At 41.8% G+C, this 24,063-nt stretch overlaps 1 protein-coding gene across 3 annotated transcripts in view; it reads left to right on the forward strand.

Annotated features, from left to right (window-relative positions):
* RAMP2 (receptor activity modifying protein 2) overlaps nucleotides 1-24,063 on the forward strand; it is a 51,752-nt gene that overhangs the window by 25,761 nt on the left and 1,928 nt on the right. For 2 of the 3 annotated variants that reach the window (XM_040436639.1, XM_040436641.1), the window contains exons 2-3: nucleotides 19,869-19,985; nucleotides 21,903-22,005. In XM_040436639.1, coding sequence (XP_040292573.1) covers nucleotides 19,869-19,985; nucleotides 21,903-22,005 — 220 coding nt within the window. Of the gene's footprint in view, nucleotides 1-19,868; nucleotides 19,990-21,902; nucleotides 22,006-24,063 lie in introns of all 3 variants that reach the window. The other variant, XM_040436640.1, reaches the window with a different exon arrangement.

Below are 24,063 nucleotides of genomic sequence, written 5' to 3' on the forward strand. Positions count from 1 at the left end.
AAACAAAGGAGCATATAGGTGAGCCCTATAAAACCCTAAGAGCTCTCCCTGACTGCTATGCCCATGCAAGGGTCTCAATGGTAGACGATTGCATGCCCACGTACCTAAGACTGTGTGACACCTGAAAACTCTATAATAGTGAGGGGACATGACCACCGGCTCCCTGCACTTAATACGGACAGAGTCAGGGTCACCTAGAATCAAGCCAGCAAGGAAACACAATACATGAAAAGACTTATCTGAGCAAACAGCAGCAGCAGCCTCCAGCAGTGAAGACTTCATCCAGGAAGTAGTATAAACCGCAAAGTGAGGCAGTATGGGATGGAATATAAAGGAAGACGATTAGTTTAAATAGGTGACACCTGGGAGAAGGAAAGGAGATGACAAAGTGAAACCAAAACAAAGAACGTCATGCAAGAGGTAGAGAAGGACGTCTGCCAGACCTTCTCACAGAACTGGCGATAACAATGATATTATAGGGCATCTATTACTGCTGTATGAAAAGAACTCTTAAAGGGAATCTGTCACCAATGTCCTCCCTATCAAACTGTTTGCACAGAAACATAGCTGTAGTTCACCTAATTAAAATGATGTTTTCCTTTGGTTAATCCGAGGCTCCATTCCTGAGTTTATGATACTTTTCTTAATTTACAATTAAGACTGGGAACCAATGGTCAGGGGGCCAGAAAAAGGGGGAAAAGCCTCACCTCTTTAAAGCATTTCAGGTCCAGTGCCGAGGTTCTGTCTCCGCCGCTTCTGATCCCAGCTGGACCAGAAGTATAACTTGCTGTGGGGCCAATTATTGACCTCAGTGGGGATCTGTGCAGAAATGGAACATGACCGCCCAGTCTCAGGAAACCCCTTCAAAGAGGTTGTGCAAGAATGGAGGTCTGGGGGGGGTTAAATCCCCCCAATTGGCCAGACCTGTAAAAGGAAGCTTACTTACTTGCCTCCTGGCACTGGCTCCCCACAGCTTCTCCTCCAGGCCTGAGAGGTTCCGTTGGGCTCCCTTGCTGAAAACATCTGGTTTGACATTGCTTGCAGCCAATCACTGGCCGTATCAGTGACCAGATCCCCTTGCATCATGTGACCTTTTGTCATGATGTAAAGGGGAGTCGGTCACCACCGAGGCCAGTGATTGGCTGTGACGATGTCGAACCAGATGTTTTCAGTTAGAGAGCCCAGTGGAGCATCGCAGGCCTGAAGGAGAAGGAATGGGGAGCCAGCATCAGAAAGCATGTAAATAAGGTTCTCTTTACAGGTCTGGGTACGTGGGTGGGGTGGGATTATCAAAAATAAAATGGGGGGATTCTTGCGCAACCTCTTTAATGTATACACTTTCAATAGCTGTTGGCCGTAGTCTATCCAGTAGTCAACCGCTATCTCTCTGGACTTCACATACACACCGAGACAAACTATATATACACTCACCTAAAGAATTATTAGGAACACCATACCAATACGGTGTTGGACCCCCTTTTGCCTTCAGAACTGCCTTAATTCTCCTTGGCATTGATTCAACAAGGTGCTGATAGCATTTTTTAGAAATGTTGGCCCATATTGATAGGATAGCATCTTGCAGTTGATGGAGATTTGAGGGATGCACATCCAGGGCACGAAGCTCCCGTTCCACAACATCCCAAAGATGCTCTATTGGGTTGAGATCTGGTGACTGTGGGGGCCATTTTAGTACAGTGAACTCATTGTCATGTTCAAGAAACCAATTTGAAATGATTCGAGCTTTGTGACATGGTGCATTATCCTGCTGGAAGTAGCCATCAGAGGCTGGATACATGTTCTCATTCTGTTTACGCCAAATTCGGACTCTACCATTTGAATTTCCCAACAGAAATCGAGACTCATCAGACCAGGCAAGATTTTTCCAGTCTTCAACAGTCCAATTTTGGTGAGCTCGTGCAAATTGTAGCCTCTTTTTCCTATTTGTAATGGAGATGAGTGGTACCTGGTGGGGTCTTCTGCTGTTGTAGCCCATCCGCCTCAAGGTTGTGCGTGTTGTGGCTTCACAAATGCTTTGCTGCATACCTCGGTTGTAACGAGTGGCTATTTCAGTCAACATTGCTCTTCTATCAGCTTGAATCAGTCGGCCCATTCTCCTCTGACCTCTAGCATCCACAAGGCATTTTTGCCCACAGGACTGCCGCATACTAGATGTTTTTCCCTTTTCACACCATTCTTTGTAAACCCTAGAAATGGTTGTGCGTGAAAATCCCAGTAACTGAGCAGATTGTGAAATACTCAGACTGGCCCGTCTGGCACCAACAACCATGCCACGCTCAAAATTGCTTAAATCACCTTTCTTTCCCATTCTGACATTCAGTTTGGAGTTCAGGAGATTGTCTTGACCAGGAGCACACCCCTAAATCCATTGAAGCAACTGCCATGTGATTGGTTGACTAGATAATTGCATTAATGAGAAATAGAACAGGTGTTCCTAATAATTCTTTAGGTGAGTGTATGTGTATATGAGTGAAAGAGGGAAAACTCACTGCAAAGACACCTCTGGTGGTGGATTATCTCCTGAAATTCAATGTGCCTGATCCATCTCTTCCCCAACATTATCTATCTGGGAAGAGTTGAGAACGCCTAATACACATAAGATTGTCGACCTTGCCAATTAAAAATAAGGGTGGTCATTTACTAAAACTAATGTTTTAGACGTTAGTCTTAATAATCCCTGAGCTGGGGCACCACCCTCTACATATCTTCAGTGTATCCGCCGCTGGTCTAAAGGTAAGCCAGCTTCCTTGCTGGCTTAAATATATACAATTTACTACATCTAAAACAGACGTAGAAAATGATAAATGAGACGGGCCTGCTGGCCCATCCCCTTCCCCGCCCACACTACGCCACCTTTTTTTTTAGATCTGGCGTGATCAGAGAAAAGAAACAGATTGCAGCGCAAATAACCTTTGCGTCGCAATCTGCGACAGATATACACCAGAAAACTGGCGTTTGTGTTAGTAAATGGCCACCAATGGGTCTAGCTGACAATACTCGAATGTGTACGTGACTTCACCATATTTGTGTTTGGGGGGGGGGGGGGGGGGGTGTCACTGGATCTTACGGCTCCCAATTGGTAAGGCTCCCAAGGGTATTAAGATTAATCTGTAATAGGTTAAACAAAAACAAAAAAAGCCTCGCTTGTTCAAAGCATTGCAGGTCAAGCACCAAACTTCTCAGTCTCCGCCACTTCTGATGCCAACTGGACCAGACGTGTGATGTCCTGCCAGCCAATTATTGGTCTTAGTGGTAACCTATGCAGAAATGGAACGGTACCGCCCAGTCTCAGAAAACCCTTTTAAGGTGTCTATGCACCTTCAATAACTGTTGCCCGTAGACTATAGTACAGACCTTTTAATACAGATCATCTATAAGATGTTTATAGTAAATAAGAATTAGGATTAAATTATAGTGGCTCAACCAATCGAGATAGCAATGATAAGGTGCTCAACCACCGACTATCCCTAGTCGGATGAAAATATGATTGCAGGCTGGGTAAAGGAGACTGGGGGCACTCGACTATCTGGCGTCAAATGGACACAGATCACATAGATTAAAAATATTGATTTATTCCCAATACATAAAACAAATTGATGTATCACTATACCAGCCCGAATGCATTAATTGCTACAGTCAGGTCCATAAATATTGGGACATTAACACAATTCTAAAATTTTTGGCTCTATACACCACCACAATGGATTTGAAATGGAACAAACAAGATGTGCTTTAACTGCAGACTGTCAGCTTTAATTTGAGGGTATTTACATCTAAATAAGGTGAACGGTGTAGGAATTACAACAGTTTGCATATGTGCCTCCCACTTGTTAAGGAACCAAAAGTAATGGGACAGAATAATAATCATAAATCAAACTATCACTTTTTAATACTTGGTTGCAAATTCTTTGCCGTCAATTACAGTCTGAAGTCTGGAACACATAGACATCACCAGATGCTGGGTTTCATCCCTGGTGATGCTCTGCCAGGCCTCTACTGCAACTGTCTTCAGTTCCTGCTTGTTCTTGGGGCATATTCCCTTCAGTTTTGTCTTCAGCAAGTGAAATGCATGCTCAATAGGATTCAGGTCAGATGATTGACTTGGCCATTGCATAACATTCCACTTCTTTCCCTTAAAAAAACTCTTTGGTTGCTTTTGCAGTATGCTTTGGGTCATTGTCCATCTGCACTGTGAAGCGCCGTCCAATCAGTTCTAAAGCATTTGGCTGAATATGAGCAGATAATATTGCCCGAAACACTAAAGAAATTATCCTGCTGCTTTTGTCAGCAGTCACATCATCAATAAATACAAGAGAACCAGTTCCATTGGCAGCCATACATGCCCACGCCATGACACTACCACCACCATGCTACACTGATGAGGTGGTATGCTTAGGATCATGAGCAGTTCCTTTTCTTCTCCATACTCTTCTCTTCCCATCACTCTGGTACAAGTTGATCTTGGTCTCAGCTGTCCATAGGATGTTGTTCCAGAACTGTAAAGGCTTTTTTAGATGTCGTTTGGCAAACTTGAATCTGGCCTTCCTGTTTTTGAGGCTCACAAATGGTTTACATCTAGTGGTGAACCCTCTTTGTTCCCTCTGGTGAAGTCTTCTCTTGATTGTTGACTTTGAAACACATGAACCTACCTCCTGGAGAGTGTTCTTGATCTGGCCAACTGTTGTGAAGGGTGTTTTCTTCACCAGGGAACAAATTCTTCGGTCATCCACCACAGTTGTTTTCCGTGGTCTTCCGGGTCTTTTGGTGTTGCTGAGCTCACCGGTGCGTTCCTTCTTTTTAAGAATGTTCCAAACTGTTGTTTTGGCCACTCCTAATGTTTTTGCTATCTCTCTGATGGATTTGTTGTGTTTTTTCAGCCTAATGATGGCTAGCTTCACTGATAGTGACAGCTCTTTGGATCTCATCTTGAGAGTTGACAGCAACAGATTCCAAATGCAAATAGCACACTTGAAATGAACTCTGGACCTTTTATCTGCTCATTGTAATTGGGATAATGAGGGAATAACCCGCACCAAGCCATGGAACAGCTGAGAAGCCAATTGTCCCATTACTTTTTGTTCCTTAACAAGTGGGAGGCACATATGCAAACTGTTGTAATTCATACACCGTTTACCTGATTAGGATGTAAATACCCTCAAATTAAAGCTGACAGTCTGCTATTTTTTATTTTTATCCATTGTGGTGGTGTATAGAGCCAAAAATGTTAGTGTCGATGTCCCAATATTTATGGACCTGACTGTATATGACATGATGATACATAAGACACTGTATAAGAATATATAAGATAAAAAAAAAAAAAAAATAGCACCAAAAAAAGTATTTAAATCACCGGTGAAAAACACATTGAGAAAAACACATTAATAAAAATCCAGATGGGATGATCACATGGGGGTTATGGATATAGTCTCAGATTTTTGTATCAAATGTCAGGGCAATAGAGATCCAAATTGAGTCAATATAAGCGTGGTTGGACCCGTTGTTTAGTCCATTAAATATCTCTAGTGTCCCGAAGTGGAGGAAAACTGGACATGTACAGTTGCAAGAAAAAGTATGTGAACCCTTTGGAATGATATGGATTTCTGCACAAATTGGTCCTAAAATGTGATCTGATCTTCATCTAAGTCACAACAATAGACAATCACAGTCTGCTTAAACTAATGACACACAAAGAATTAAATGTTACCATATTTTTTATTGAACACACCATGTAAACATTCACAGTGCAGGTGGGAAAAGTATGTGAACCCCTAGACTAATGAGATCTCCAAGAGCTAATTGGAGTGAGGTGTCAGCCAACTGGAGTCCAATCAATGACATGATATAGGAGGTGTTGGTTACAGCTGCCCTGCCCTGCCCTATAAAAAACACACACACCAGTTCTGGGTTTGCTTTTCACAAGAAGTATTGCCTGATGTGAATGATGCCTCGCACAAAAGAGCTCTCAGAAGACCTATGATTAAGAATTGTTGACTTGCATAAAGCTGGAAAGGGTTATAAAAGTATCTCCAAAAGCCTTGCTGTTCATCAGTCCACAGTAAGACAAATTGTCTATAAATGGAGAAAGTTCAGCACTGCTGCTACTCTCCCTAGAAGTGGCCGTCCTGTAAAGATGACTGCAAGAGCACAGCGCAGACTGCTCAATGAGGTGAAGAAGAATCCTAGAGTGTCAGCTAAAGACTTACAAAAGTCTCTGGCATATGCTAACATCCCTGTTAGCGAATCTACGATAGGTAAAACACTAAACAAGAATGGATTTCATGGGAGGATACCACAGAGGAAGCCACTGCTGTCCAAAAAAAACATTGCTGCACGTTTACAGTTTGCACAAGAGCACCTGGATGTTCCACAGCAGTACTGGCAAAATATTCTGTGGACAGATGAAACCAAAGTTGAGTTGTTTGGAAGAAACACACAACACTATGTGTGGAGAAAAAGAGGCACAGCACACCAACATCAAAACCTCATCCCAACTGTGAAGTATGGTGGTGGGGGCATCATGGTTTAGGGCTGCTTTGCTGCGCCAGGGCCTGGACGGATTGCTATCATCGAAGGAAAAATGAATCAAGACATTTTGCAGGAGAACTTAAGGCCATCTGTCCACCAGCTGAAGCTCAACTGAAGATGGGTGTTGCAACAGGACAACGACCCAAAGCATAGAAGTAAATCAACAACAGAATGGCTTAAACAGAAGAAAATACACCTTCTGGAGTGGCCCAGTCAGAGTCCTGACCTCAACCCGATTGAGATGCTGTGGCATGACCTCAAGAAAGCGATTCCCACCAGACATCCCAAGAATATTGCTGAACTGAAACAGTTCTGTAAAGAGGAATGGTCAAGAATTACTCCTGACCGTTGTGCACGTCTGATCTGCAACTACAGGAAACGTTTCGTTTGAAGTTATTGCTGCCAAAGGAGGTTCAACCAGTTATTAAATCCAAGGGTTCGCATACTTTTTCCACCTGCACTGTGAATGTTTACATGGTGTGTTCAATAAAAACATGGTAACATTTAATTCTTTGTGTGTTATTAGTTTAAGCAGACTGTGATTGCCTATTATTGTGACTTAGATGAAGATCAGATCACATTTTATGACCAATTTGTGCAGAAATCCATATCATTCCAAAGGGTTCACATACTTTTTCTTGCAACTGTATATACGCACAGCACACAGTTAGTAAGGAATGTTAGCACGTTGCTTTATATAGCTGAATGATATTCGCGTTGAGTAGGCTGTAATTGCTGCAATATTCTACATTAGGTTGGTATAATCTACATCAACTAAGTTTTTATTTGACTCAGACAACCCCTTTAAGGGACAATTCAAACTTCAGTGTTCGTCCAAAATGTTGCGCACTAATCTCTTTCTGATGTGAAGCGGGAACCACCCAACACATGCTCTATATAGGTCAGCTACTTGAATATTCCTGGAATATATAAATACAGCTCAATTTACAGAACATTAAATTAGCCGTAATTTCCTATAACAATTATATCATAATTGAGTCTGAGTTTATGAGGAACAGGGGCCCATAATCTGAGGACACATAGGCACATAGAAACGGAAAAGACAAAACACAATCCCCACTGGCAGCTTCTATGCAGCTTCAGATGGTAAACTGGAGCCTATATTGAACCTTGTAGTTTTGGATACCTTTAACCACTTCCCATCTGGGCCATTTGCCCCCTTCCTGACCAGGCCAAATTTTGCAAAACTGACATATCTCACTTTATGTGGTAATAACTTTGGAACACCTTTATTTATCCAAGTCATTCAGAGATTGTTTTCTCGTGACACATTGTACTTCATGATAATCATAAATTTGAGTCAAAATATTTCACCTTTATTTATGAAAAAATCCCAAATTTACCCAAAAATTAGAAAAATTCGCAATTTTCTAAATTTCAATTTCTCTGCTTTTAAAACAGAAAGTGATACCTCATAAAATATTTATTATTTAACATTCCCCATATGTCTACTTTATGTTGGCATCATTTTGGAAATGTCATTTTATTTTTTTAGGACGTTAGAAGGCTTAGAAGTTTAGAAGCAATTCTTCAAATTTATAAGAAAATTGCCAAAACCCACTTTATAAGGACCAGTTCAGGTCTGAAGTCACTTTGTGGGGCTTACATAGTGGATACCCCCATAAATGACCCCATTGTAGAAACTACACCCCTCAAGGTATTCAAAACCGATTTTACAAACTTTGTTAACCCTTTAGGCGTTCCACAAGAATTAAAGGAAAATGGAGATCAAATTTTTAAATTTCACTTTTTGGGCAGATTTTCCATTTTAATCCAATTTTTTCTTTAACACATCGATGGTTAACAGCCAAACAAAACTCAATATTTATTACCCAGATTCTGCGGTTTACAGAAACACCCCACATGTGGTCATAAACTGCTGTATGGGCACACGGCAGGGCGCAGAAGAAAAGGAACTCCACATGGTTTTTAGATGCCATGTCCCATTTGAAGCCCCCTGATGCACCCTTACAGTAGAAATTCCCAAGAAGTGACCCCATTTTGGAAACTAGGGGATAAGTTGCCAGTTTTATTAGTACTATTTTTGGGTACATATGATTTTTTGATCATTCATTATAACACTTTATGGGGCAAGGTGACCAAAAAATTGGTTGTTTTAGCACAGTTTCTATTTATTTATTTTTACAGCGTTCACCTGAGGGGTTCAGTCAAGTGACATTTTTATAGAGCAGATCGTTACGGACGTGGCGATACCTAATATGTATACTTTTTCTCATTTATTAAAGTTTTACACAATAATAGCATTTTTGAAACAAAAAAATTATGTTTTAATGTGTCCATGTTCTGAGAGCTATAGTTTTTTTATTTTTTGAGAGATTTTCTTATGTAGGGGCTCATTTTTTGAAGGATGAGGTGACGGTTTTATTGGTACCATTTTGTGGGACATACGCGTTTTTGATCACTTGGTGTTGCACCTTTTGTGATGCAAGGTGACAAAAATTGCTTGTTTTGACACAGTTTTTTTTTTTTTTTTTATGGTGTTCACCCGAGGGGTTAGGTCATGTGATATTTTTATAGAGCTGGTTTTTACGGACGCGGCAATACCTAATATGTATACTTTTTTTTATTTGTTTCACTTTAACACAATAATAGCATTTTTGAAACCAAAAAAATGATGTTTTAGTGTCTCCATGTTCTAAGAGCTATAGTTTTTTTATTTTTTGAGAGATTTTCTTATGTAGGGGCTCATTTTTTGCGGGATGAGGTGACGGTTTTATTGGTACTATTTTGTGGGACATACGCGTTTTTGATCACTTGGTGTTGCACTTTTTGTGATGCAAGGTGACAAAAATTGCTTGTTTTGACAGTTTTTTTTTTACGGTGTTCATCCGAGGGGTTAGGTCATGTGATATTTTTATAGAGCTGGTTTTTACGGACGCCGAAATACCTAATAATATGTATACTTTTTTTTTATTTTTTCTATTTTTAATTTTTTTTTTTCATTCCTTACTTGGGGACTTTTTTTTTTTTTTACATGTGAAACTTTTTTTTATTTTTTTATTTTCAACCTTTTATTTTTATTTTTTTTATTTTACACTTTTCGTCCCCCATAAGGTCATACAAGACCTCTGGGGGACATTTACTTCACTTTTTTTTTTTTTTTTTCACAGTTGATTTCTCCTGTAACTGGGGCTGACATAGTAGCCCCAGTTACAGGACAAATACACCCCTATAGAGGCTGTACAGCAGCAATCCAGCGCTGTACAGCCTCACAGCAGGGCTGATCGAGGTCTCTGAGAGACATCACACAGCTCCTGCATACTCCGGTCACGGCGGTCACATGACCGCCGGGCCGGAACAGGAAGCGCACAGCGCTTCCTTCTCTGCAGACACAGCGCTCGGTGAGCGCTGTGTCTGCAGCGATCTAGAAGGCAGGGACACCTGGGCACTGTCCCTGCCTTGTCTTAGGGTTGCCCTGCTGTCACTGACAGCGGGCAACCCGATCAGCAGCTGCACGATTAGCGTGCAGCTGCACTTTCTGAACGGACGTTCTGGAACGTCCGTTCAGAAATAGACGTCCACCCATAGGACGTTTATATCCTATGGGCGGACGTGAAGCGGTTAAGATCCCTTTACATTACCTTAAAGATCTACTGTAAATGGTGAAATTTAAGGGAATTTTAACTTGCCCACAAAAAACTCTGAACTTGCTTCAGTTAAGAACATTAATGTTTGCAGTGGTGTCATTGTTACCGTATAAAGTAACAAAAAGACCTCGCCCATGTGGTGTTTTTTGCCTGCAGAATTTGGTGCAGATTCCACGGACATGCTGCCATTTGTGTAGCCGCAGTTTATTTCTGCGATCTCACCATGAAAAGAGATGCCCTATCTCGGCAGTGTGCAGTGGTGTGTGCTCGCAGTTTAGCTCCTTGCAATGGGCTTAATTTGTGAGCTGATCCACTGGATTCATATTGAAAAAAACATTCTGGAAACCATATGGTTTCTGCCATGGACCCAGCAGCGGATTTTGACATAAATGCATCCATAGCCTGAAACTTCAGTCTGTTAATGCAACTGTTCCTTCCTCTTTCCCTTAACTCCAAGTATGTTGTATAATGACTTTCATTGCTACTATAGCAGGGATGGCCAACCTGCGGCTCTCCAGCTGTTGCAAAACTACAACTCCCAGCATGCACAGACAGCCTACAGCTATCAGCCTACAGCAGGGCATGGAGGGAATTGTAGTTTTGCAACAGCTGGAGGGCCTCAGGTTGGCCAGCCCTGTACTATAGAATCATTTACTAGCATTTCAACTGCTTTCAATACTCATTAATAACTCATCACTGAGAAGTTTTATACTTTGTGTAATAAATCTTATCATGGGTTCAGCAGCCGGCTGTGCAATATGTGTGGTTTGGGGGTTGAGCAAACTGAGAACCTGTAACATGGAGAGCTGCTGCATTACTTGGATGTTCTATTGTACAGATGTTATTTTTTTTTTAACCAGCATAGTTTACGCAGCAGATGTAACACCATTTGTCTTTTAAAAACAATGACAGGCCAGGCTCGCTAACTGTTGCAGAACCTCATGAGCCATTCATGTTTTAAGAGTGTTGGTTGATTTAGGCTACTTTCACACTTGCGGCAGAGAGATCCGGCAAGCAGTTCCGTCGCCGGAACTGCCTGCCGGATCAGGCAAAATGTATGCTAACTGATGGCATTAGTAAGACTGATCAGGATCCTGATCAGTCTTAAAAATGCCTGATCAGTCGAAAAAATGCATTGAAATGCCGGATCCGTCTTTCCGGTGTCATCCGGCAAAAACGGATCCGGCATTTATTTTTTCACCTTTTTTTCAGTCTGCGCATGCGCATACCGGAAGGACGGATCCAGCATTCCGGTATTCTGAATGCCGGATCCGGCACTAATACATTCCTATGGGGAAAAATGCCTGATCCGGCATTCAGGCAAGTCTTCAGTTTTTTTAGCCGGAGATAAAACCGTAGCATGCTACGGTTTTCTCTTTTGCCTGATCAGTCAAAACGACTGAACTGAAGACATACTGATGCAAACTGAACGGATTACTCTCCATTCAGAATGCATGGGGACATACCTGATCAGTTCTTTTCCGGTATAGAGCCCCTGTGACGGAACTCAGTGCCGGAAAAGAACAACGCAAGTGTGAAAGTAGCCTTAAAGGGGTTCATGCAATCTGTGAAATCAGTAAGGCTGCGTTCACACAGGCGAGATTTCCGCGCGGGTGCAATGCGGTAGGTGAACCCATTGCACCCGCACTGAATCTGGACCCATTCATTTCAATGGGGCTGTTCAGATGAGCGATGATTTTCACGCATCACTTATGCGTTGCGTGAAAATCGCAGGATGCTCTATATTCAGCGTTTTTCACGCAACGCAGGCCCCATAGAAGTGAATGGGGTTGCGTGAAAATCGCATGCATCCGCAAGCAAGTGCGGATGCGGTGCGATTTTCACGCACGGTTGCTAGGTGACTGTCTATACACTGTATTATTTTCCCTTATAACATGGTTATAAGGGAAAATAATAGCATTCTGAATACAGAATGCTTAGTAGGTGATCAATTGAGGGTTAAAAAATAAAAAAAATTAACTCACCTTGTCCTCTTGTTCGCGTAGTTCTCCCGGTCTTTAGTTCTTTAAAAAGATGAACTATGGGCTAAAGGACCTTTGGTGACGTCAGATCACATGCTCCAATCACAGGGTCCATCACCGCGGTAGAATATCTTATCAAAAACATGGGATTAATAATTGTCTGTGTGTTTGCAGAGAATTTCTACACACTCTCCTTTGTTGTGCCCTTCAGTATGTAGCCCAGTACTACAGGAGAGAGGTTTGCTGGCAATTCTCCTCTGTACTGCTCAGGGTACTGAAGTGCATGGCAAAGGTGTGAGACTAGGAGAAGTCAGGGCCAGTCGTGATGACATTTACACTGCTTGGTCCTGTCAACCAAAGTGCAGGGGGTATGGCAGCAGCAGGAAGAACAGAGCCTCTCGGAGTAACAGTAACACTCCTGCTGCTCATAGAGGCTCATTTGCGTATATTAAAAGCTCCGTTTTCTCAGAAATAAAGCCACAGATGGGAATGAGACCAAGGCAGCTAGCTTCTGCTGACATACACACATTGATTTATTCTGTTGACAGAAGCCCTTTAAAATGGGGAAATATTTTACAAGCAGAGGGACTTTCTGCTTGCTCCTTTATCCTTTGCAAATAGAGTTTACTATCTGTTTGGAAATGCCACTAACTGCATACACCAAGTTCTCAGAATATTGTCTAACCTACAAGCTTGCTACCTTCACTTATTACATTTAAAGGAGTTATGCAACTTTTGAAAAAAAATAATCAGCGGCCTCATCAGTCACGTGCCATACTACTTGAATCATAGCCCCATTACTGAGTGATGATTCCAGAAGCAGGACCTGTGACTGCTGAAGCCAGTGATTGGCTGCAGGGTAGAGTGGGGGGGCTGGAGCTTCTGTGCTAAATCAGCAGGGGGACAGTTTTTTTTTTTTTTTTACTTTTTGTTATTTTGTAACATTTGCTGATATTTGTTACAAAAATATCTAATACTAGAATGCTCTGTAGATTCCACTAATACAGAACTGCTGCATAACATATCAAGGATACCAGTTACTAAATCAACGCATTCAGTAACAATATAAAAGAATCCATTTATGAAGAGTCTTCATGTTTAAACCAAGCTTATTGTAATTTCCCATGCTAATATATGAATTATGGAAAGTTATCTGGTAAAATAATATTTTTGCCTGTTATCGTCCAGAGGTACAGGGTCCTTTTTCCTGTAGAGCACCAGAAGGGGTTTTGATATAAAGCTGCATTTGATGACTGGAAGCCTTCTAGAATAGCAGCTGGAATACATTTCTTGGATAGAAATGTATCAAAACATAAATTAATGGAGAGTTGCATTTCCCTGGTTTTCATACTGAACTTTGGCATCATTTGTCAAATTCTGCTGAGAGAAGCAACCAAAGTCCTTGACTAAATAACCCACTAAAAAACCCAAAGTAAATTGCTTGCCCATGTTTGTTAGCGTGTATAGTCTAAAGACCCATGTAATAGGTAATGTGGCAGATCATATTTGTATTATTTTCTAAAGACCCTAAAGACCAACATTTCACATGCTGATTTTAGTAAAACACCACAAGGTGCATGCCTCTTAAAGGGGTTGTCCAGGCTTTTAATATTGATGACCGACACCCAGCACCCCCGCCGATCATCTGTATGAGGAGACGGCACACGTAGTGTGCACATGCCATCTCCTTTCTCTCTTCCTGCTGCTGCTATGATGCGCGTGCCATCTCCTGATACAGCTGATCGGCGGGGGTGCCGGGTGTCGGACCCTCTCCCATCTGATATTGATGACCTGTCCTGAGGATATATCATCAATTTTAAAAGCCCAGACAACCCATTTGAGAAATTTGTTGCATCTTTTGCTGTCACACTTATGGTGTCATGTGCAGCACTAATCTGGCGCACATGTTGTTAAATGAGTCAAGCTGCGGAGCTCCCATCCAAGGCCCACATCTTCCCAACGACAGCCCACTCACTTTTTGGAAAAGTGGCAAGGGTGTTTGAAAACACTACAAAGTTGCAATTTTTTTTGCAAACTGGCACTTGCAACAAATTTGCAATTTTTATCTATGCCAAGAAATTGGAGTAGAATGTTAGTATATGACCCCCAATGTGTTCTGATCTCATAAACATGTGGACTGTAGAAATTAGCTTTGTAGCAATCAGCAAAATGGGATCAAATGCAGTCAGAGACAGCAACGTCTCCTTTTTTTTTATTTTGTTGCACAAAATAAACGTATTTCTTTTGCATTCAGGCCCAAAAATCACAACCACTGCTCGGCTGAGTGCAAAACATGTTTCACTGACTACTCTTTGCTAGTGATACTCAGCTTTCCTGGATTCCTTATAGTTCATCCAGCTTTCCTTGGAAGTAATATATACCTCCTGGAGCCTAGTACATATTTGAGAGGAATCTTGGGGAAATATCACAAACCCTGGTAACTATTTTTGTCAATGTCTTACACTGGTTTATTATATTGTAGTGCTTAGAATAATATCAGAATAGTGTCTAAAAACTGTCATGCCAGTATGATAAAGTGCTTGAATAATTCGACATTTCGTTAAATGACAGTAGCTGGTAAGGTTAGAAGTTCAATGTAGATGATGGGCACTTGTCTGACACCAAATATAGTCTTATTATTGTACCAATGTGACAGTATAGTGCAATAGCATGTCCAGCGTTGGACTGGCCCACCAAAGTACCAGAGTATCCTTTGGTGGACACAGGTTCTGATATCACAGTGTGCCCCAAACAGGGGAGGACTGGCCATAAACTTCACAAGGAAATTTCTGGGTGGGCTTATGCCCATGGGGGCTGTCTGAGCCCTCCTCATGGCCACTGACCAGGTACATAATGATGTGACACTCTCTGTGTTAATTAAGACTGGAAGCATATTGTTGCTATAATGATGCCAGTGAATGAGTTCAATAAGACTGGTGAACAGAAAATCTAAAACCTTAAGACTTCCCTTCCCCCCCCCCCCCCCCCCCCCCCAACTAGCTAACCTGGCTTCCTCAGGGGTTTTGGGCAGCATCAAACCCCTGCCCAAAACCCCTGAGGAAGCCAGGTTAGCTGGCAAAACATGTCGGGGGGCAGTCCTTAGGTTTTAGATTTTCTGTTCACCAGTCTTATTGAGCTCAGTCACTGGCATCATTATAGCAACAATGATCTGCATTATAGCAATATTGATCTGCAGGAGCTTCACACTATAACCAGTGCAGCAACTGGAACGTGTGTGATATGCTATCAGTCCGTCAGTGCCTGTAGTAGGGAGAGTGCACGCCCCTGCTGGCACAAAGTAACAAAAAACGCACACAATAGCCAATATAGACAGAGAAATGTTTATTTTAAATTCCTTTTTGGTTTAGCTCACCCAATTTAGTTGAAGAGTGATGATTAAAAGCTATGTTTTACTAATACATCATTATCTGGGTAAAGCTGGTATTTTGTTTGTCAGGACTTTTCTGTATATGTTGTAAAAATATACCTATACCCAGATAGGGTCAGTCTGTGTTGAATGCACATTCTGAGCATAGGGAGAGACGTGACAAGAAACTCATGCACTAGGGACAGTGTTGCTGCAAACTCTTAACAGAGCATGTGGGACAGTATTGGAGACGAAGAGTGCAAGGAGACTGCAGGGAAAGTAGAGAGAGAGAGCGTAAGAGACTGCTGAACTACAGACTCTGCTACAATTTATCACAGTGTACATAACTGTGCAGTGCACCAAGAACCCCAAGAATCATAGCTAATCTATTCTGTTAGCTGTAGAGTTACTGGGCTGTCAGTATTATAGGCACGTCTAATTTATCGCTGTGTACATAAGTAAGCAGTGCACCAATATTCATAGTTAAGGCTACTTTCACACTAGCGTTCGGGGCTCCGCTTGTGAGCTCCCTTTGAAGGGGCTCACAAGCGGCCCCGAACGGATCCGTCCAGCCCTAATGCATTCTGAGTGGATGCGTATCCGCTGAGAATGCATCAGTCTGGCTCCGTTTGTCCTCCGCTCAGCAGGCGGACACCTGAACGCAGCTTGCAGCGTTCGGGTGTCCGCCTGGCCGTGCGGAGGCAAACGGATCCGTCCAGACTTACAATGTAAGTCAATGGGGACGGATCCGTTTGAAGATGACACAGTATGGCTCAATTTTCAAACGGATCCGTCCCCCATTGACTTTCAATGTAAAGTCAAAACGGATCCGTTTGCATTATCATGAACAAAAAAAAAAAAAAAAAAAAAAAAAAAAAAAAAAAAATATATATATATATATATATATATATATATATATTTTTTTTTTTTTTTTTCATGGTTATGCAAACGGATCCGTTCTGAACGGATGCAAGCGTTTGCATTATAGGAGCGGATCTGTCTGTGCAGACACCAGACGGATCCGCTCCTAACGCAAGTGTGAAAGTAGCCTAATCCGTTCTGTTAGCTGTAGAGTTATTATGCATCAGTATTGCAGGCCACTGTTACTTTTAGGCAGATTGGCCTGGGTATACCTGATTTATAGCAATTCATGATTAATTAATTCGTAATAAATCAAATTTCTTGTTGCACTTTGGCAAAGCTGCTGAATTGAATTTTTCTAAACTTCGCTCATTTCTAATTGGAACTTTTCAAACACCATTGCAACAATATTTTGGTGTTACTTTGCCACCAACACATCTTTACAAAAAGGCAGCGTGATGAGAGCAGGGAGGGGCATGGCCAGTCGTAGATTTCTGTTTAGGCGCACAGACTACTAGAGGATGCACCTAATTTATGACGAAGCCTGCGATTCGTCATAAATTAGGAGCATCCTCCGGCAGCACAGGATATATCCTAGACCAGCTTAAAACACCAGTCTATGATAAATCTCAGTGGATCTTTCAATCTAATGCCTTACTTCATTTATTATAGAGGTTACCGACGGTCTGTATGCCACCAGGGTACTGGAGAACAGTTGCGACTTTTTGGGATGACTTCTGACTTTTTGATCAAAAAGTCACAATAATAAATCCAGCTGATAAAATCTGTCCATAAAACATCTGTCCATCCCTTAGTAAATGCAATTTTCCCATAAATGGTGCAAATGCATCATAAACAGGATCAGCCAAAATCCCTTCAATTTTCTGGCGCTGCGCACTTGATACATTTTCCCCTAGGTTTACACCATCTAAATATTAGACATGATTATTTAATCTGCCCCAGTCATTCTGAAGTATGAAATCCTCACTGCCAAAAGTTTTGTTTTATGCAGTTTTGCCAGCCATACTGGTTTCTACTGAAGCCCAAATAGGAGGAAAAACAATTTATTTCATCCCTCTTCAACTATATTGAAAAAAAAATAAAAACACCACCTGAACTTAATGGACTACATCATTTAATGGACTACGTCATGTGCTGTACTTACCAGCTCCCTCCACTACACAACGGACTTAGGTGTGTAGTTCTGGCGCTGATCGGTTTGGGAGTGAGATGTCACTATCCTGGAGATGGGCAATTAATATCAAAGTTCAGGACAACCCCTATAACGTGTTTCATAAATTCATAATTGTTTCACTGTTACCTAATTTACTAACATTTAACATTAATAAAAGTGTTCACAATTGTTTTTTTTTTTATCCTATAACGCTAGACATTTCCACTTCAGAACTAGCCAGGCTTTAAAAGTGCATACTTTGTTTTCATCTGATTTATATAAATTTGTACTGTATCAACAGAAAGTCATAATCATGATAATAATGTGATGTGATCTCCCCTTGCTTGAATCTAATTTCCTATTGCACCAGGGGAGCTGATAATACAAACCACATTGATTGTTTGCAATGTTACAGACCACTGTCTATGTTCTTTTAAAGGCACTAATGCATTACATATGCTCCACAGCTCCTAACAGTGCATTGGCTTACTTGGTGCTCCCCTTGTGAGTTTAGCCTTCCTTTGCTTTCCTGCCAAAGGAAAGGAGAGACCTTGCAAGAAATCTCCGTAGTTTTTATTTGGCATTCGCTCTGTATGCCCTCACAGGAAAAATGGGCCTTTATGAAAAATGAATTGTGTAACTGCAAACGACAAGAGGAATATGGAATATTACAAGGTGGAGAAACTTTGAGAGAGGAAAGGGTGAATTATAAAAATAAGCCTTGCGGGGGTAAAAGGAGTGGGGAGGTGACAGGAACATTCACATACATTAATGGAAAGGAAGGAAGTAAAGCTCGGGAAAGGAGGTGTCAAAACAAGGTCATGCTCTAAAACTGAAGGCTGGGAGGTTCAGGGGAAATGTGTTTTAGTATCAGATAGAAAAGATCCAGTACATTACAGTGGGAATTCAAGGTACCTAGTAGTTGAATTGAACTTATTTGGGGCTGAACATTTCCAATTGGTTTATTTGTTTATCTTCTGCAGCCTTCGGGTTTTAGTAACTCTACTGTTTTTGATCCTTACCGAAATCTATAGAAGACAAACAGTAGAAATTTTTTAGTAAGGTCCAATAGGAACAGTTTTTATTTTAAAAATGCCCTCACAGTTGTCCAAATCCTTATATTTAAAGGGGTTCTCTGAAGCTCTGAACCCATACATATCCTCGTTTTCACCCAGGCAGGCCCTCTGATATGAGCATAGGAGCATGCTCTCCTTTGCCCTGCGCTGAATCGCACAAGGCAAAGGCTTTTTCTGGAGATCTGGTAATGCACCGGGCTCTCCATGGGTAAAGCTAGGCGGCGGATTCCACCTTGCAGTGAGCCCAGTGATGTCACCATCACTAATGTGCGGGCTTTAGTGCTGCCCTAGCCTGTAAAACGGCTAGGGTAGCGCTAAAGCCTCTCCATCAGTGCCAGTGATGTCACCGGAAAACCTGCTAGGCGGAGGCCTCCACTTAGCAGTGTAAAAATATAAACAGACAAACGATCCAGCACAGGGCAAGGGAGAGCATCGGAGCATGAAATGCTATGATGCTCATATCAGAGGGCTTGCCTGAGCTCTAAACCCGTACAATCCCTTTAAGAACATCTTGAAGATGCCACTGTTAAGGAGGACCTTTGACTTCTCCTGACATGTTTGTTTTAGCCACCACATGCATTCCCAATGTAATAATTCTGGAGCATCTATTCTTATGACTCTATATTGTGCCATTTGTTTATTATACCTTGTAGCAGTTAGGAATGAATTGCTAGCGATCTGCAGTGGAGGTATACATAGGATATGTTTAATGAAGACTAAGGGTGGGTTCACACTAGCATTAGGGATTCCGTTATGGCTTTCCGTTATAACATGGTTATAACAGAAAATAACGGAATCCATAAGACGGAAGGACGGATCCGTTCTTCTGCCCATAGACTTTAATTTTATTTTATTATCCGTCTGGGTCCCGTTATGCAAGACGGAAAACAAAGTCCTGTCGACAAGACTTTGTTTTCCGTCTTGCATAACGGGACCCAGACAGATCCATTATGCTTTCCCATAGACTTCTATTAGGACGGAAAGCAAACAGCTTCCTTTTGCATTGTGTCTGGGCATTCCGTTATTTTCCGTTATAACGGAAAGCCATAACGGAATCCCTAACGCTGGTGTGAACCCACCCTAATCAAGATATATTAGCCTAATAATGGTTGCAAAGGCAAACAATGCATTTTAGTATTTTAAATATGTGGTATATGATCCTAACCGAGCTCAGAGTAACTAGGCCCCCAGATGGCTTATTGACATACTTTTAATAAGTGATTTTTTTTTTAACAGCTTTCAGCTCAATGGCAGCAGTGGAGAATGTAACACACCCTACAAACAACGTGTCAAATTTCAATTTGGCAATAGCCAACATGCCAAATTCAACAGTGTACCCAACATATGTCCCTCGTAAGTATAGAATGTGATGTTTTTCAATAATACAACAAGCAATTGTCAAATTTTCTTTAAAGGGGTTGTCCCTAAAAATAATGGTTCCTGTGTTCCACTGTATGAATATTGCAGTGGTTGAGCATGTGTGCTGGCATGCTATTATTCTCTATGGGACTATTAGAACTGGTTGAACACTGTACTCAGAGTCAGCTATCTCCAGCAGTCCCATACAGAAGGCATGCTTTACCACTGTTGAATTCATATTTGGGGACACAGGACATCAATCTAATCATCGACTTATCTCCTATCCTGTTGAGAGGAGATAGGTTTACATCTTGGCGGTGGCGTTGCTAGGGTCTGAAAAGATCCGGTGCCCAAGCCCCAATGCATGTGGCTCAATTCTCTAAGTCGACCCCCTGCCCCCCTCCCCGCATACTCTAGCACTGAAGACATTTTACTGTACCTGCTAAACAGCTATACAGCAGCACATACTTCTCGCATCCAGGGCCTCCCATGTGATGTCTCCTCTGATGTAGATCTTCTCTGTCATCATCTTCTTCTCCATTCGGTCTGGACAACTTCTTTCAGCTGCACCTCGTCTCTGCAGAGTTTGATACACAGATATCTTAGGTTCCTTACTTGTCTATCATCATCCCCCAACCTTGAGTCCCAATAGTGTCCTAATATCCTGCTGCTCGCTGTGCTCCCCAATATGCCCAAATACTGAAGAAATATTAGTGCCACACAGATATACAGTAATGGTGCTCCTCCAAGTCCCACCAATATGAATTCCCTTCTAGAGTGCCCTCATTAGTAATACTGCCCCCTACAGTGATAATGCTCCCCAAGAATGCCTTTATTATTAGAAGAGCCCTCCAGTATCAATAATGCCTTCACCGATCCCCCAGTAAAAATAAGGCCCCCCTATTGTTCCCCCAGTGGTAATAAAGCTCTCTACAGACCCCTCAGTAAAAATAAGGCCCCCCATAGTGCTCTTAGTAGAAATAAGGCGGATCTATAAGTCACTCCTATAAAGCCCCCTGTAGTAATAAGAACGCCTATAATGTCCCCAAAGTGCCCCAAGTATTTATATCACCCCCTACTGTTATAATACTCATCCTGAAGTGCCCCCAGTATTTATAATGCCCCATGCAGTGCCCTACAAAATACAGTCCCATGTAAATACCAACACCCTGCCACAGCCATCTCCAACATACAATCCCATGTAAATAACATCCCTCCACCCCACTCCAACATACAGTCCCATGTAAATAACATCACTCCCTTCAGCCCTAACATACAGTTAAATAACCACAACTCCCAGCATTACTCTGCCTATCCCTTCACTTACCTCTCCTTCTGTAGCAGACCTCACCACAGCTTCTTCCCCAGGACTTCTTTTCCCTGCTGAGTGCCATCATCTCCTTCACTGGTCACATGATGGTGACTGACATCATTGTAGGTCCTTCTCAACCACTGCCTTCAGCACTGATCACATGGACTATGATGTCATCACAGGTCCTTCAGCTCCTCCAGCACATTATATTCATTTGTATTGCCATCCTGAGGACAGCAATACAGTTGTATCTATCAGGCAGGCAATACATTCGGGACCTGGGACAAAACATCAGATGCCCAGGACCCAAATGTTTTAACCTAGCAACACCTCTGCATCTTAGGACAATCCTTTTAAGCAGAATATGACATGAACATGTTTATTGTGTGTAAATGTGGAAGTGAAACAATATGCTTCAGTAGCCTATCAGTCATATTTTTGTCCATTTTGGAACTGGATATTTCAATAATCCAATAAGACTAGCATTGCTTCAAGAAACACTATGGGTGTGCTGTGTGAACACAGGAGCAGTATCTTTTGCTCCTCCAGGTGCAATGGTATAAGCCCGAGCTGACTGTTTTTATTTTCTATATTTGCAGAAATGTCATATGACAGAATTGTTGAGATGTGCTGGAAAGAATTTAATGATTCAATGTTTCACATTAATCAGGAATACTGGTGCAGCTGGGAGCACATTCTCAGGTATAGTTTCTGAAGCAAATGCATACTTAACTCAATGTAGTAGATTTACTAATACGTAGGCAGTGTAAACGTAGACTAAACAGTCTAAATATGCACAAATTCATCAAAGTGAATTGCATGTCTAGACACTTTATACCACCTATTGGTTGGCTTACTGTGCACTCAATTTGCACACCAAAATTTTGCTGATGCATTTTAAGGGTACTTTCACGCTTGCATTGCTGGATTCCGGCAGGCAGTTCCGTCACATCTGTATGCAAACGGATACCATTTGTAGACGGATCCGGATGCGGATCCATCTCACAAATGCATTGCAATACCGGATCCGTCTCTCCGGTTGTCATCTGGAAAAAACGGATCCGGTATTTATCTTTTTCACATTTTTTCCAGAACACTTGCCGGAATGCCGGATCCGGCATTATTTTACATTGAAATGCATTAATGCCGGATCCGTTTTTCCGGAACACTTTTGTCCGGATCCGGCATTAATGCATTTCAATGTAAAATAATGCCGAATCCGGCATTCCAGCAAGTGTTCCGGAATTTTGGACGGAGAAAATACCGCAGCATGCTGCGGTATTTTCTCCGTCCAAAAACCGTACGGTGACTGAACTGAAAACATCCTGATGCATACTGAACGGATTGCTTTCCATTCAGAATGCATTAGGATAAAACTGATCAGTTTTTTCTGGTATTGAGCCCCATGGACGGAAATCAATACCGGAAAAGTTTAACGCAAGTGTAAAAGTACCCTGCCATATAATAAATGTGGTAAATGCAAGTACAGCAATTTTTATGCGAGAGCTCTGGCACATTTAGTAAATTACCCCAATGTGTATGTTTGGGTCTTTTTTTTTTACACATCTTGTCACACAGTAATCTGTAATTGACAGTTCAGTTACAACAAAAACATAGAGATGTGCTCACAATCTGCATCAAAACTGATCACCAGAGATGTGGGCCCAATACCTCAAGACACAAGTTATTGACTAAGACAGTAGAGAATTGCCAGCACTCTATGTCAGTTACAGTAGGATTAAAATCTTTGCTTTTTTTTAAAGGGGTTATCCGAGTGTCTAAGGGTGGGTTCACATAACATTTTATGCCTCCGTTTGACATATACGTGACATATACATTACAAAAAAAGGATACAAAAACGCAGGACACCACGTTCTTGTATCCTGCACAGTCCAGTCAAAAAAAGTATACGTTTTTTTTTTTTTTACTATGGTATTCTTTTTTTCAATGGAACTCTATGGTGAATGGATGCCACTGTATGGCATCAATCTGAGGCATCTGTTTAAGTATACATTTTTTGTATACGTTAAACGGAGGGGAAAACATGATGTGAACCCAGCCTTATACTAATGATCTATCCTCAGTATCTGATTGATAAGGGTCCGACACCTGTCACCATTACCAATCAGCTGCAGTGAGCACGACGGGTTCTTCCTAGGCCAGTGACATCATGTTCGTCGGTCACATGGCCTAGGCACAGCTGAGTCCCATTCAATTGAATGGGGCTCAGCTGCAATACCAAGCTCAGCCGCTATCCAATGGACAGAGCTGTTATTGGTGAACTGAGAGGAGGCTGCAGCACTCACAGTAGTGCCTCAACCACTTTATACAGCTGATCAGCAGTGATGTCGAGTGTCAGACCCCAACTGATCAGCACCCCAACCAATAAACATGCTGAGAAACCCTTTAAGGACAAACAACACTTGATACCTTCTCCATATAGCAATTGCTATGACTAAAATTGTTGAGATTGATACGTGTAAGCAGAGTTACATGAAGAAGGTTTCAAGTGTTATTTGTCTTTATTAAAGCTACAAAGATTTCAATCCCACCCAACACTGAGGGCTGGTAATTTCTGCTGTCTTTGTGAAGTGGAGCTATCTCAGGCTGCCTTGCACATGGGGGAGAAGTTTGTAGGGGCATGGTGATCTGATAAATCCTTTTATTCTATTACATTGAAATCACTGGAGTTTTAAACCTCCTGCACCCATTACTGACTGTGGTAACAAACTATTGGGCACCAAGGACAGACTTGGGTAG

This window comes from Bufo bufo, chromosome 6, assembly GCF_905171765.1.
Source record: "Bufo bufo chromosome 6, aBufBuf1.1, whole genome shotgun sequence".
Taxonomy (NCBI): domain Eukaryota; kingdom Metazoa; phylum Chordata; class Amphibia; order Anura; family Bufonidae; genus Bufo; species Bufo bufo.